A 15040-nucleotide genomic window follows, 5' to 3' on the forward strand; every position below is an offset into this window, starting at 1 on the left:
CGTGAAATGTAGTCGTCATTACGATCGAAGAGACTATTAATGCATCAAAAGAGAGTGCGTGGGGACTCCGGCGCAAGTTTTTTAGGTACTTATTCGCTGATCGATTCTAGTCGGTTCGAGTTGTTTCAGAACAATAGAATAAACTTGGAAATTATTTCTCGGAATCGTGTGCACGCAAAGTGCATCTTCACTGTATACTCAAACTTTTTTTAATCGAATTGTGTTATGTAACAAAAGCTTATAGTCGGTTTCGTCAGTTCTTTAACGTCGTTGCTTTGTAATGCCATCTCTAAGATTTGATTTGATATTGTCGAACGAATGTCCTCTGACATTGTGTGATTTGATACGAAGAAAATATTATCAATAATTATGATACCAATGAAAAATCTCATAGAAAGAATGAAATCAAAAAAGAATATATATATATGGATAGAATTAGAAGACATTAAAGTATGTTACCATTATTTATATTTCAATTTCTACGATTTTATCTACAAAATTGTATAAGTAAGAAATTCATTAGAAGTTCATTTAGTTATGTCATTTGACACAGTACATTAAGATGCGCAATTGCCAATCTCATCACCTGGAATAGCAAATATTATAGTTTGGAAAGAAAAATGCATATTCGTAGATAACAGATAATGATCTGACTTACATCAACGTACTTGTGTATGGACATGTGAATTAATTTTCCTGCAGTGATTTCAATGACAACTCCCGATCGTGCGATGATCAAAATCAACTCACGGATTCTTTTTCTGGGTAAGAAATACCAATGTGTCATATAGATTATCTCAGCGAATTTCATACTGTGTCAACAATTCATTCGATTAGTCGTGGATTCCTCGGTATTGATCGCTAGACATCTTTGGGTTAATGTGTCTCTGGTATCTGTTGTATTAGCAAGTCGACGATATAACACAATACAAATGTATTGAAAGTGATTGATGTGCATATAAAAAGCAATCTTTTTTGTATCAACGGCGCGAACGATTTATGACACTCGCGCTTGCGAGAAAATTTTCTCAGTCTTCTATCCGCCGCATTGGTCAGTTTCACGTATACGTATTTTTCCATTGAAGTTTTTCATCAGCCTCAATAGCATTTGCGATTGTAATAAATCTGGTGTTTCTAGGGGTCCCGTCTGTCGAATACCTGGTGATTAAAGATAGATCGCATCAAGTGGCTCTGACCAGAAAGAAGTTCCTCTGCGTCATCGAATGTACAGAAACAAGTTTCAAGTTGCCAAGCCACATTGCGATCTGGAAGAAGCGCGCTCAGAGTGCAGATAGTACGGAGTGCTATTGTGTATTATTGTGAAGTGACAACACGTCTCATATCGTTCATAGGACTTTTACGTGTATTGTGCGTTGGAAGAAAAGATATATCAGGGAAGGCATAATTTCTGATTGATTCGTTGAGATACAGCAAAATCAAAATGAACTTCATAGGGTAATAAATTCAATACTTTATCAATGACAGGAACATTAAACGATTTGAAATGGGATATCAACAACCAGTAGTAGTCATCGTACATCTGTTTGATTCGTATTTCATATTTTTGTCATACCTTCTGAAAAATTTCAAACAGTTTCTTTAGCTTTTCCTAGAAAGCATGGTGAGAAAGCACGCACACAAGAGCCGGCGCACCTTACACTTATGTATGTAGTGTAAAATATAAATATAGCTAATATCGCATTAAGTTGTCCCAGTAGATTCTTTCGATTTATAAGAAATAGTAGTTACGCAACATCTTTTGTTTAATGTTATTTTATTGAATTATGTATGATGCATTATGTTCTACTGAAATAAAGAAAACCACATTTGGCAGATTGGGCTTCATGTTCGTATACAGATGCATTGTTGTAAAAGACATGTTTGTTGAAAAACACTTTTGGGACAACCTAATATTATTCAATGTCAGTTTAAAAAATTAGTTAACATAATAAACACTACATATTGTACGTACTTATACTACAATTAATTCATTTACAATGAACACATTGTACAGATTTTGGTTAAACAGGAAACGATGGTTGTTTAACTTGAACTAAATACAATAACGTGCTATAATTATGACAACTAAATAGTTAATTTGCAACACTCGTCACCAGAGATCTAACAGTATTTCTCACGCGGACCACACTCTCTCGACAACGTTAGCAACACTCTCTTCCTGACTTCTCGATTGACACTCTCTGACTTCTCAACTGACACTCTCCGGCTTCTCAACTGACACTGACTCTTTATTCGTCTTTCTGCCTTAGCATCCCTTTGTCTTTAGCCTTAGCCCCACCACGTACATGTTCCACAACAGCTCGTGGCCAGGGTCACGCAGGCCGTTTCCACGAAACTATTCGATTGAAGCACGACACATTGATGGGCCTATCGGCAACTCGGCTTTCTCCCGACATTGTTTATGATTCACTCGATATCCCTTACGCCTTTCGTCCACGATATTACAATATGTTTGACGTTCCATACCGTTTCCATACTGTAACGATATAATACCCAACCATGCATTTTGCCAAAACGCATCTAAACAATTCTATCATGCATACCCAGCTCATTATTTCCTCTATAGGTGGAATAAAGATGCAATTAATACCAATAAATAATCATCAAGAAAAAAGTCATTATCAAGGAATTGATCAAAAAGATATACGAATCTTACTCTAGAATTCTCAGATGACGTTTTACGATCGTTTCAATTTTTCTAACAGAAGCATCCTGCTTTCTGTTTCCAGCTTCATTCACGTAGTCCTTGATCGAAATTGGTAAAACGCCCAGATGGCCGCAAGCATTTGCGGATAAAACACTCGCAAGGGTGTAAAATGCAATTCCATTGGAGTCGGAGATGAAATCCGATAAGAACTGCACTACGAGGACTATTTCGTTCGCGGGACTCGCGTCGACAGGGATCATCTTGTTGTAAACATCGAAAAGTAACGTACGTATGATCCTTGTTTCGTTGCCAACTTTGATGATCTGCACATTGGACGCACTTACTATATAGTAAAACACGATACCACTGTGCACGAAGATCGCGCACATAGTCGACACAAACTTCGCGTGTTTCAACATTACTTATTGCTCATTCTCTTTCTTCAACATCTGCCAGTTAGTTTCAATGTGTTTCATACAGTCACATATATTTTTGCTTCGAAACAGCAGGTTGGTGTAGTTGATTCCACCGATGAACCAATGACCCAGAGGACCGAACACTCTTACTTTTCTATAAAAACTATCATCTTCGAAGATTAAATGACTGACGCAAGGAATTATGTTGAACAGTATAATGACGTAGCAGAGAACGATTAAAAATAAGGAAATGACTCTTTCGCGTGCCGAAGTAGTGTAGAAATATGGCCAAGCACCGATCGGTTTTAATATCCAGCGGTTTATTTGTAGACCCTAGTCGCTAGGACTCTTGGCGTTCGCTTCTATGATCGCGGATTCGCTCAGTATGGCTGCCCCGGTAACTATTGAATTGCCTCTCTTACAGGAGAATAACAGCACAATAATGTTCAACGCCTGCGCGAATTTTTTCCGGTAGTATTACAACCGATCGATTTGTCTCGTTGTTAGAATTTCTGGTAAGACAACAAATGTAGGTTTGGGAGTTGGTTTCGAAAGTTTTGAGTAATTGCAAGAATCGAAGAGCACGTAGCACGCAATGCTTCTTGTGCTTCACGAGATCGAATTGGGTTCGATCGAAGCAGGGAAGGATTTATGAAATCGATTCTTTGGACTGTTGGAAGATTGTGTCGGAACGAAATAAGTGTTAATTTGTGCCGTTACTAGTTTCAAACCTAAGGGATGGAAATATTTCTTCGGTATATACACGATAAAATTTGTAACTCTGTTAAGAATAAAATTGATAGAACTATTTACTGTAACACTAAAAGTATTAAGCACTCTAGAAGTACAACTATACATTTAATGTAGATACTACTATTCTGGTATCGCCGGTCAACAGTGGTCACTATGACGACATAGGAAAATCACTTGTGATAATCATGTTAATGATGCGATATAATTTCATTCTTTGTGCGGCATAATGCATTTTATACCTGCCTCAAAACAATGGAGATTTACGTCAGCACTTTAAAGTATTCGAATAGATGTGAAATTCAGAACATAGTAATGTAAGGAAAATAATGGGTAATGAGAGGAACAAGTAAGTATATAAGAAATATAAAATACACGTATATGTACATTAAATGTATAAAATTCTAGTGCATTAGATGCAGATTCTGTGTTGCTATTGTTTGTATTCCAAATTTTACAATATCGTTTCCAAAAAGTTACACAATTAAAAAATTAATTAGTAGTGTATTTATTCATGTTATTTGTCGTAAAAGATTCAAATACGCGAAACCGGTCTTTACCACCTGAAATGAGAATATTTTATGTAGGCGGACACACAGATACAAATAAAAGGACAAAATGACTTACATCACCGAATGTGTAGACAGACATGTGAACCATTTTTCCAGCAGTGATTTGAACGACCACACTCGACCGCGCGATGATCAAAATCAAGTCGAGGATTGTCTTTGCGGGTAAGTAATACCAGTTTGTCATATAAACTACTTCACCAATCTTCGTACTCTGTGAAAAGTTCAATTTCCTTAGTCGTCACGATTTTGATTTGTTACATTTGTATCATATATTAATATGCGCCTGATACCTGTTCTGTCAATATTTCACCTATGTAACATATTAGAAAAACGTTGAAACCGATTGAAATATATATCATAATATACGTAGCCAGACTCTGAACGTTTTGATCAGCCCATTCCTAGAAGTGTCACGCAAAAGGAATAAAATAGTTATATAGATATTATATATAAAAATTAATTTTCAGCGACTCCAAAAAGCATCTGCGCATAATTTTTCAATAAAGCACCCTTTTAATGGAGTTGTATATTTCATTTTACTTATTAAAGTTTTAATTACATGAAAGTGAATTTGACATTGAGAGAGAATGTTTGATGTATACCGAAAGAATGTAGTAACCCAGTATGCATATGTCCATCGTGCATCTAAATATCTCTAAAAAATATATCCGGTTCATCAAATTCTCGATATATCCAATGAAACTGCAATTATCACGTAACATAATCACAGTGTTCACTATCACGAAACCAACAAAAAAGAATACGAATAATCTTACTTCAGCGTCCTCAAATGTCGCTCCACGATAACTCCTATGTCGTTAGGACCATCTGCCTTCTTCGGTTCGTTCACGAATTCAGTGATCCATACCATTACTACATTCAGCTGACCGCACGCATGAGCAGCTAGAACAGCTGCGAGACTGAAAATTCCAATTGTACTGGAGTTCGCAATAAAAGTACACCACGCTTGCAAGAAGAGCACGATTTCGTTCGTTGGACTTTCATCGACATTTATCAGCTTTTTGTATACTGCACAAGGTAACACGTGTAAAATCCTCGTTTCGTTTCCAATTTGTATCTCCACTGTATCCATTGCTGTGACGAAAATAAAGCACATAATGCCACTCTGCATGAAAATAGCGCACGAAGCTGCTACATAGCGACCGAATTTCGCGTTCTTTAGCATCACCCATTGATCCTTCTCTCTTGTCAGTGTTTGCCAGTCAGCTTCCATGTGTTCCATGCACTGTCGTATATCTTTGCTCCGCAGTATTAAAGTAGTGTAATTCGCGCCACTGACGATCCAATGACTCACGGGACCTAGCGACTTCAGTTTCAAATAAATACTCTCGTCTTCTAAAAACATGCGTACCAAACAAGGAATCGTAGTGAGTATTATCGAAGAGTAGCAAATGACGTTTAATATAATCGAAACTATCTTCTCGAATCTCGTAGTAGAAGGAGACGATGGCCAGACACCGATTGGTTTTAGGAACCATCGATTCAATTGAAGACCGTAGTCACTGTTGGTCTTAATGTTTGCTCCTATTGTCACTGGTTGGTTCGTCATCGTGAAATGTGGTCGTCATTACGGTCGAAGAGGCTATTAATGTATCAAAAGAGAGTGCGTGGGGACTCCGGCGCAAGTTTTTTAGGTACTTATTCGCTGATCGATTCTAGTCGGTTGCAGTTGTTTCAGAACAATAGAATAAACTTGGAAATTATTTCTCGGAATCGTGTGCACGCAAAGTGCATCTTCGCTGTATACTCAAACTTTTTTTAATCGAATAGTGTTATGTAACAAAAGCTTATAGTCGGTTTTGTCAGTTCTTTAATGTCGTTGCTTTGTAATGCCATCTCTAAGATTTGATTTGATATTGTCGAACGAATATCGTCTGACATTGTGTGATTTGATACGAAGGAAATACTATCAATGATTATAATGCCAATGAAAAATCTCAAAGAAAGAATACATTTTAAGTAGAATATACATATGAGTAGAATTATAACACATTAAAGTAGGTTACCATTATTTATATTTCAATTTCTACGATTTTATCTACAAAATTATATAAGTAAGAAATTTACTATAAGTGCATTTAGTTATGTCATTTGACACAGTATATTAAGATACGCAAATGCCAATCTCATCACCTGGAATAGCAAGTATTATAGTTTGGGAAGAAAAATGCATATTCGTAGATAAGAGATAATGATCTGACTTACATCACCGAACGTGTGTATGGACATGTGAATTAATTTTCCTGCGGTGATTTCAATGACCACACTCGATCGTGCGATGATCAAAATCAACTCAAGGATTCTTTTTCTAGGTAAGATATACCAATTTGTCATATAAACTATCTCACCGACTTTCATGCACTGTCAACAATTCACTCGATTAATCGTGGATTCCTCGGTCTGGATCTGTGGACATCTTCGCGTTAACGAGTCACTGGTACCTGTTCTGTTAGCAATTCACCAATATAACATAGTAGAAATGTATTGAAAGTAACTGATGCAAATATTATGAAATAGGAAGTAAGGCTTCGAACATCATGATCGGACCATTCCTAGAAATAAGTATATTCATATCTTCTGAAAAAATTTCGAATTTTATCAGAATGAATCTTTTGTTATGAACGATGGTGATGTGATATGAGTGGACTACGAATTTTGATGAATTTACGCGGCATTTATGCAAAAATGCGCAGAATACATATATTATGCAAAAATGTATAGAACATTCAATAGAAAGTAGTCGTGAAACAAACTTCTTTTTAATTTCTCAATTTAGTTCGTGTATTCGTAATGATATTTTGAATAAATATCTGTCGATTAAATATGAAACTATCGACATACGTGTAATATATAGGGCAATCAATAAATTTTTTTGGACGAAGCTTTGTTCTTATGTGTTATGTGTTTACAAAGAAGAAAAATCTGTTATATAGATATAAGCCTGATACTTCATTAAAGTATAACTCCTTGATTCAGAACTACTATACTTATGTGATATAAAACAATATCAAAATCATCTTCATACAGTAATAAATTCAATATTTTATCATCGTCAGTAACAGGAACTACTTTGAAATGGAATATTAACAGCTAATGACCACATTGATTGTCAATTTTCGTTTTCTAGCATAGTCAATGTACATTTGTTTTTTGTAATATTTCATATTTTTCTAATAACTTTTTAAGAACTTCAAACATTTTCTTTAATTATTCCTATAAAACATAGTGAAAAAGCATGCTCAAAAGAGTCGGTGCACCTTATATATTCACTTAGTATACATACAGTATAAAGATAGCTTGATGTCGTATTAGATTGTCCAGAAAGATTTTTTCCTTTTATAAGAAAATAATAGATACGTAATATTTGTTGTTTTATATTATTTTATTAAATTATGTATGATCCATTTTGCTCTATTAAGGTAAAGAAAATAACATTTGACAGATTAGGTTTCATGTTTGCATAAAAATGTATTGTTGTAAAAGATATGTTTGTAAAAGAAAGACACTTTTTGGACAACCTAATATTATTCAATGTCAGTTTAAAAAATTAGTTACATAATAAACACTACATATATCTGATATCCCATATGTACCGTAACGATATAATACCCAACCATGCATATTGCCAAAACGCATCTAAACAACTCTGTCATGCACACCCAGCTCATTACTTCTTCTATACGTGCTATAAAACTGTAATTAACACCAACATATAATCACCAATAAAAAAGCTATTTTTAACAAATTAGCCAAAAAGATATAAGAATCTTACTCTAGTGTTCTCAGATGATGTTCCACGATCGTTCCAATTTTTCTAAAAGAAGCATCCTCCTTTCTGTTTCCAGCTTCATTCACGTAGTCAGTGATCCAAATCGTTAACACGCTCAGTTGACCGCAAGCATGTGCTGCTAAGACACTCGCGAGGGTGTAAAATCCAATTCCGCTGGAGTCGGTGATGAAAGCCGATAGAAACTGCATTACGAGGACTATCTCGTTCGCGGGGCTCGTGTCGACTGGGATCATCCTGTTGTAAACACCAAGGGGCAACGAACGCATGGTCCTTGTCTCGTTACCAACTTTGATGATCTGCGTACTGGATGCACTTACTATACAGTAAGACATGATACCACTGTGCACGAAGATCGCGCATATAGCCGACACGTATCGGCCAAACTTCGCGTGTTTCAACATTACTTGTTGCTGTTTCTCTTTCGTCACTATTCGCCAATCAGTTTCAATATGTTCCACACAGTCACTTATATTTTTGCTTCGAAACAGCAGGTTGGTGTAATTAATTCCACCGATGAACCAATGACCCAGAGGACCGAACACTCTTACTTTTCTATAAAAACTATCATCTTCGAAGATTAAATGAGCGACGCAAGGGATTATGCTGAACAGTATAACGACATAACAGAGGATGATCAAAGAAACGGAAATGACTTTTTCGAGCGTCGAAGTGGTGGAAAAATATGGCCAAGCACCGATCGGTTTTAAGAACCAACGATTTAACTGGAGACTGTAATCACTGTGGCTTTTGGCGTCCGTTTTTATAGTCATGGATTCGTTCATGGTGACTGCTCATCGGAGTCGTTGTAGCTATTGAATTGCTTCTCTTACCGCAGAATAGTAGACGCAAAGTTGTTCAACGCTTGCGCGGTTTTTTTTCGGTAGTATTATAGCCGATCGATTGGTCTGGTTGTTTGAATTTGTCGCAGGAGAGCAAAGGGAGATTTAGAAGTTGGTTGAGAAAGTTGGCTGTAATTGAAACTCTGGGAGAATACGAAACACGCAACGCTTCTGCTGGTTTACTAGGTTCAATTAGGTTTTATTGAGGTTGGGATAAAAGTTATGAGATCGATTTCTTAGACAGTAAGGTGACGGTGTCGAAACGGAGTGAGTGTTAGGTAGGATCACTGCTAGTTTCAAAGTACAGGGTATAGAAATAAATGCGTTCCTTCTTTTTTACTTATATTTCTGTCTAACAGGAAATTATCATTTACCTACTGACATTGATATTTATATGTTGACTACTGGCTGAATTTTATGTCACACTCATGGCATTGCTTATTCGGGGACATAGTAATATGTACAATAAAATTTTTCGCTCCAATGGAAGTACAATTGCTGACGACGTTTACCATAATATTCAAAGTATTTAAAAATTTTACTAATGTTCATTTAACGAAAATACTTTAATTCTGGTGACATCAGTCGACGGTACCAATATGACGTCATTAGGACTGGTGTAGCTTTCTTGGTTTAATTAAATTTAAAGAGGTTACATCATTGTGCGGATCATGTTCAGGTATGCAAAAGACGTTTTAAACACCTGAAAGATAGGATACACGTATATTTATATTAAATATGTAAAATTCTAGTGCATTAAATGTGGATTCCATTAAAATTACGTAACAATTTCAGTCTACTATGAAATTAAAATATAATAAGTGCTAAATAACAATTGGTTATACATAGATATAATAAATTAAATAAATTTGTTTATCAATGTAAAATCCCAGCATTTTAAACATTCTATCGAGAGTTCGATCAATTGTATCTTAAACGTTTCTATATTTCATCGATACTTACGGCGCCAAAGGTAGCGATAGATATCTGTACGAATTTTCCAGCAGTGATTTTGACCACCATACTCGATCTTGAAATAACCAGCACTAAACCAAGAGCAGTTTTGGGAGGTAGTCGGTACCATTCAGTCATATACACTTTTTTCCCAACTCTTTCGCCCTGTTGTGTATTTGATAGTTTGAAATTTAATATAAATTCTCCTTTATTGTCACTTTCTTACCTGTTCAGTAATTATTTCCCCGATATAACAGAATATAAATATATTAAATACCATGGACGCATACAGTATAGCGTATGCAATTATTACATCCTTCGATTTTTCCTGAGAAATTAAAATATGTGTGTCGTACAAATAGTTACGCGAATTAAGTAGAAAAGTCAACGTATGAGTCGCCGTTCTCTATTTAACACTACTTTATTTACGTCAGAAGGTGTCCGAATGCTAAAGTGACTTTAACTCTGTTTAGATGGTATTGTAGAAATATTTCTAATACATAATACATTTCTTTTTATTTCTATCTTGAAGCGTACCGTGAGCAAATAATATTTGATCATGCACATGTTCATCGTACATCCCACCAACTCAACGAGACATATCATATTCATAACTTTCTCTATAGATGCCATGAGACTGAAAGTAATATTTTCGTAATATAAACCCATCATAAAAATTTCATAGCAAAATAACATTACAAAATGATAAATGTATAAATTCATCAGAAAAAATCAATTTAGTATAAATAATTTTTCCTATGATTAAACATACTTAAATTATTTTGTCGTATTGTCACAATAGTGTCGTGTTTCATTTATTTAGTGTCTTACTTGAATTTCTAAATCTTAATAATTTGCAAAAAAACGTCCATTCTTTCAAAAGTATGTTGACCATAGTCAATAAATCTAGGTATCTTACTATTATTATTGCGGGTGTCAGATATATCTGAATTAGAAATGCAAGTAATAATCAACAGAAGAATCAAATAAGAACGTATTCTAGAAAATGCTATATCAACAAACAGATCGTATACGAGGACACAATAACTTACAATTTTATCATACTTTATCATACAAGTCTTAAAAGGATATTTGGCTGAAATTGAGGTATAAAATAAAAAGAAAAAAAAAAGACAAGAAATAACATAGTCTCATTGATGTTATCAAATAATCCGTATCATTAAATGAGACATATATATATATATATATAGACATATATAACATATAGACATATAGACATATGTATATAATAACACAATAACCGGTAAAAACCTTAATGTTCGCAGATGATGTTCAACGATAATCCCAAGCTTCCTCTGAGCGACTTTCTGTTCTTCCTGTTTCTCCTCCTCCTTCGTATTCACCAAATTGTCCAACCTGGCCATCACCACGTTCAATTGACCACTTGCATGCATCGCTAGGACAGCTGCTAAACCACAAGCACCCACCGTGACAGAGGTCACGACGAACCCAGAAAGGAGCTGCAGGCTGAGCACGATCTCATTCGCCGGACTGAATCTAACGTCCAACAGATTCGTGTAAAACGGATAAGGTAACGGGTACATAGAGTAACTGTCGTTCCCCAGACGAAACACCATCTTCTTAAAGCCATTAGTCACTGTATAGGCTAGAACGCCACTGTGCATGCACAATGCAGCTACAAGCGCGATGAAACGCCCGACCTTCGCGTTTTTTAACATCAATTCACGATCGCTGTCATTTTCGACGATCTGCCAGTCGCGCTCCACATGTTTTATGCAACGGACGATATCGTTGATTCTCGACAAGAGGCAACAATAATTCAGTTCTCCCATCAGCCAATGACTAACTGGACCAATGGCCTTCATCCTCGTCTTCGAGCTCTCAGCTTCGTACGCAATATACAATATACAAGGTACGATCATGAAGATAATCAACGAATGGCAAATAAAGTTCAACAATCTAACGAATAATCTCTGCGTTCTGGTTGTCTTAGCAAGCTTCGGCCACGCTCCGATTGGTTGCATTAACCAGCGATTCACCTGGATGCTGTATTCGAAATCACGAGCGTAAATAACGTTGGATATCCGTGGTTCGCTAGTCAAGTCCAACATGATTACTTCGCGGAGGTCGTTTGTAGAGTGACTTACTCAAGTTTCAGGTATCATGCTATGGTAAAATGGCGCATGCGCGATTTTTTCTCCACCGCGTATGCAAAGTTGCACCATGGCGAGAATATTTAACGAATAAATGTAATGGTACAGACAGAGGACGCTCATTGATTCATCTACTGAGGTTGTACGATGAATTGGAATCGATGTACAATAGGGTATAGTTTTCAGCCTGCGATTTCCATCATTTTCATGAGGGAAGCAAGTTGAGAAAGTGTATGATAAGTGTCTTTTAGATCTTTAAATAATGAGTTTTCTACGCGTGTTTTGTATGTATAAAATAAATTCGACTAACTAATTAGAAAATACACTAGATATATATATATACCGCAAATATCATTTTTGTCCAGAAAGCTCTAAATTATTGGTAAAAGGAACACATTCTTTAAGATATACTGCACTTAAATTGAAACGCATTTTACTGAACTCAAATATTAGAATATTTGTGGATTACTCTACAAAATATGGAGACTGAAGGGACTAATACAAGGAATAATGAAATCATATTGTTCACGCTAATAAACTTTCTCATTATGCTGAAAATATTAGTTTCATTAACTCTATAATACAGCATATATGGACACATAAAGTTCTAACAAATTTCTATATATTACCAAGAATAAATGGTTATATTATTCAAATGTTCAAGTCAATGCTCGTAACATGTTTAAGAAAGCCATCGCCGTTTTAACGACCTATTCGTTCAAAATATTTCGGTTAATTTATGAATTTAAGTAAAAATCATCAATAGGCTGATACTCACATCACTAAAAGTACTAATAGATAATTCAATCATATTTCCTGCAGTGAATTTTATCGATGAATTGGACATTGCAATGATTAAAATGCAGCCAAGCTTCTTTTTTCCTGACAATCGGTACCAGTCGATCATATATGTCATTTCACCAACTTTTTTGCACTATTTTAACATATTCATTTTTATTAATTCCTATTATCATAGTGTGGTCTTTTATGTGAAAAATTGACTAAAATACGATTGCAGGTACCTGCTCAGCAACTAATTCGCCTATATAACAAAATATAAAAATGTTGAAAGTAAACGATGTCATTAAGGCCATATGAGTTATTGAAAGCATTATATCTTTCGAATTCCATTCCTGCAACATCATAAAAATACACTCTGTATTGATATAGCATATTTGTAAGTATAATATTAATAGACAACTGCATTATTAGATTTTTGCGTGCATGCTTTTTTGATAGTTTTATTGCATGCATACCATTATAAGATAATATCCGAGGAGGCACATAATCAACATACAGCCTAAAAATTCTACGAAAGATATTTGTTGAAGCGCATTTTCGGTGAGCGCCAAAAATCTGAAATGTGATGAATATAAATTGCAACCACTATAACACGGTGGAATAAATGTCGAACTTGGAAAATTTAAAATCTAAATTTTCAAATATTCCAATGCTTAAATTTCGAAATGTCTAAGTTCTTAAATTTAAAATAGTTCTACATTTCTATATTTTCAGACTTCCAAATTTTGTTAATTCTTAAAACATCAAATTTTCGTGTCTTTGAAAAATTAATTATCAAATTAAAGAATACCAATTTTCAAGTACCAAATATTAAATTTCATATATACATTTATAACATGAAATTGGATTATCCGGTTAGATAGTGTGGTATCGCGTGAAGTATATTTTGAATGAAAATAAAGAAGGTTACAACGTAATTATTAAATAAATTTTACTCGCTTCAGTATCCGGTTATGTTGAATGACAATTTTGGCGATTCTCCCATTTACGGTATTGCTCATATCGGGTCGGCCATCGACCAAATGTTCCAGCCAGTTCATCATCACTTTCATTTGGCCGCAAGCATGCACCGCGAACACAGCAGCGATACTGCAAGCCGCTGATGTTACAGTATGCATCACGGCACCTGTTAGAGTTTGGATGAAGTAGAAAATTTCATTACAGGGACTGTAACGCACATCAGCGATAAATCCTGGGACAGGAAAGGGTAACGAGGCGAAGCTCAAATTCCCACTCTCATCGACCACTTTACCCATGCTGATTGGTACAATAATGTAGTGAAATGCAAAAGCGCTAAATAAGAAGAAGGTGCAGATGGCAGCTAATCTTCGTCCGTAATTCGCGTTCACTGTCATGATGTTTCTATCTTCTTGATGTTCGATGTTCTTCCAGTCCCATTCGATGCGTTTGCACCCCTCGCGGATGTCATTTTCGTGAAGTATCAAAAGATAATACTTTATGAAGGTCATTAAGAAAAAGATCAATGGACCAAGTAACTCGATTTTATGATACAATTCTTCTATTTCTATGAGTGCGTATAGACCACAAGATACGAACATGAACGCGATCAAACCGAAGCAAAGAATGTTAATCGACGAAGAAAAATATTTTCCCATCATCGATTTACGAAAATTTGGCCAAGCACCGATTGGTATTAGCAGCCAACGATTCCACTGAATACTCGAACTCACGTCTTTCTCGTAGTCATGCTCGGTCACGACAGATTTCTGTTTTTGCATCGTTGATGCTCGACCGTTTGCTTGCAACTAAATGCCCGTGGCTCGATGATGATTCAAATGGAAACTGACATTGCGCATGCGTTCATGTTCAAAGGGGTGAAAAAACTTCATGTATTATTTTTTATACGGCTCCAGACTTTCCCAGTTCTTCCTATCCCTTTATGCATTATTTACCACTTTCGGGAATGACCTACAGAATCATCGATAGATTGATTTCTTTCTAGTACTGCACGAACGTTTTGCATGTGTTGCAACAGGTTGAAGGAATCAATTTCTATGGGGAAACTCTTCAGTCGGGAAAACTTCTTACATTTCCTAACATATTTTCAGATGTATTTACTTTTATCACAATTTT

At 35.5% G+C, this 15040-nt stretch overlaps 4 protein-coding genes across 4 annotated transcripts; all 4 read right to left on the bottom strand.

Annotated features, from left to right (window-relative positions):
- Positions 1–4135: 4135 nt before the first annotated feature.
- On the bottom strand, positions 4136–6069 carry LOC132907774 (odorant receptor 82a-like). The gene is made up of 5 exons (XM_060961171.1): positions 5183–6069; positions 5009–5108; positions 4697–4807; positions 4462–4617; positions 4136–4397 (listed from the first exon to the last, which is right to left on the bottom strand). Exons 1-5 carry the CDS (start codon positions 5974–5976, stop codon positions 4347–4349), a joined length of 1212 nt encoding a protein of 403 aa, XP_060817154.1. The 5' UTR covers positions 5977–6069; the 3' UTR covers positions 4136–4346.
- Positions 6070–6776: 707 nt separating this feature from the next.
- LOC132907913 (uncharacterized) lies at positions 6777–9151 on the bottom strand. Its single transcript, XM_060961370.1, has 3 exons — positions 8200–9151; positions 8021–8120; positions 6777–6979 (listed from the first exon to the last, which is right to left on the bottom strand). Exons 1-3 carry the CDS (start codon positions 8997–8999, stop codon positions 6851–6853), a joined length of 1029 nt encoding a protein of 342 aa, XP_060817353.1. The 5' UTR covers positions 9000–9151; the 3' UTR covers positions 6777–6850.
- A 253-nt stretch (positions 9152–9404) lies between these two features.
- On the bottom strand, positions 9405–12384 carry LOC132907779 (odorant receptor 4-like). The gene is made up of 5 exons (XM_060961175.1): positions 11283–12384; positions 10548–10647; positions 10237–10338; positions 10020–10175; positions 9405–9759 (listed from the first exon to the last, which is right to left on the bottom strand). The coding sequence occupies exons 1-5, from the start codon at positions 12101–12103 to the stop codon at positions 9709–9711; spliced, it is 1230 nt and encodes a 409-aa protein (XP_060817158.1). The 5' UTR covers positions 12104–12384; the 3' UTR covers positions 9405–9708.
- A 122-nt stretch (positions 12385–12506) lies between these two features.
- Positions 12507–14685, bottom strand: LOC132907777 (odorant receptor 22c-like). The gene is made up of 5 exons (XM_060961173.1): positions 13886–14685; positions 13402–13501; positions 13168–13278; positions 12924–13079; positions 12507–12855 (listed from the first exon to the last, which is right to left on the bottom strand). Exons 1-5 carry the CDS (start codon positions 14683–14685, stop codon positions 12805–12807), a joined length of 1218 nt encoding a protein of 405 aa, XP_060817156.1. The 3' UTR covers positions 12507–12804.
- Positions 14686–15040: the final 355 nt, after the last annotated feature.

This window comes from Bombus pascuorum, chromosome 6 (assembly GCF_905332965.1).
Source record: "Bombus pascuorum chromosome 6, iyBomPasc1.1, whole genome shotgun sequence".
Classification (NCBI taxonomy): domain Eukaryota; kingdom Metazoa; phylum Arthropoda; class Insecta; order Hymenoptera; family Apidae; genus Bombus; species Bombus pascuorum.

Bases quoted from the DNA above. Each gene is read 5' to 3' on its own strand.
- LOC132907774 (XM_060961171.1), bottom strand. From the start codon at position 5,976: ATGACGAACCAACCAGTGACAATAGGAGCAAACATTAAGACCAACAGT. The intron at 5,109-5,182 runs GTAAGATTATTC...TGATAATTGCAG, and splicing joins CGACATTTGAGGACGCTGAA to TTTCATTGGATATATCGAGA. The intron at 4,808-5,008 runs GTATACATCAAA...TGACACTTCTAG, and splicing joins TGGGTTACTACATTCTTTCG to GAATGGGCTGATCAAAACGT.
- LOC132907913 (XM_060961370.1), bottom strand. From the start codon at position 8,999: ATGAACGAATCCATGACTATAAAAACGGACGCCAAAAGCCACAGTGAT. The intron at 8,121-8,199 runs GTAAGATTCTTA...TGTTAATTACAG, and splicing joins CATCATCTGAGAACACTAGA to TTTTATAGCACGTATAGAAG. The intron at 6,980-8,020 runs GTACATATGGGA...ACTTATTTCTAG, and splicing joins TTGGGTATTATATCGTTACG to GAATGGTCCGATCATGATGT.
- LOC132907779 (XM_060961175.1), bottom strand. From the start codon at position 12,103: ATGTTGGACTTGACTAGCGAACCACGGATATCCAACGTTATTTACGCT. The intron at 10,339-10,547 runs GTACGCTTCAAG...TTAATTTCTCAG, and splicing joins TCAAATATTATTTGCTCACG to GAAAAATCGAAGGATGTAAT. The intron at 9,760-10,019 runs GTAAGTATCGAT...CCTATCTTTCAG, and splicing joins CTATCGCTACCTTTGGCGCC to GTGTTTAAAACGTCTTTTGC.
- LOC132907777 (XM_060961173.1), bottom strand. From the start codon at position 14,685: ATGCAAAAACAGAAATCTGTCGTGACCGAGCATGACTACGAGAAAGAC. The intron at 13,080-13,167 runs GTACCTGCAATC...ATGTTAAAATAG, and splicing joins GCGAATTAGTTGCTGAGCAG to TGCAAAAAAGTTGGTGAAAT. The intron at 12,856-12,923 runs GTGAGTATCAGC...TTGAACGAATAG, and splicing joins CTATTAGTACTTTTAGTGAT to GTCGTTAAAACGGCGATGGC.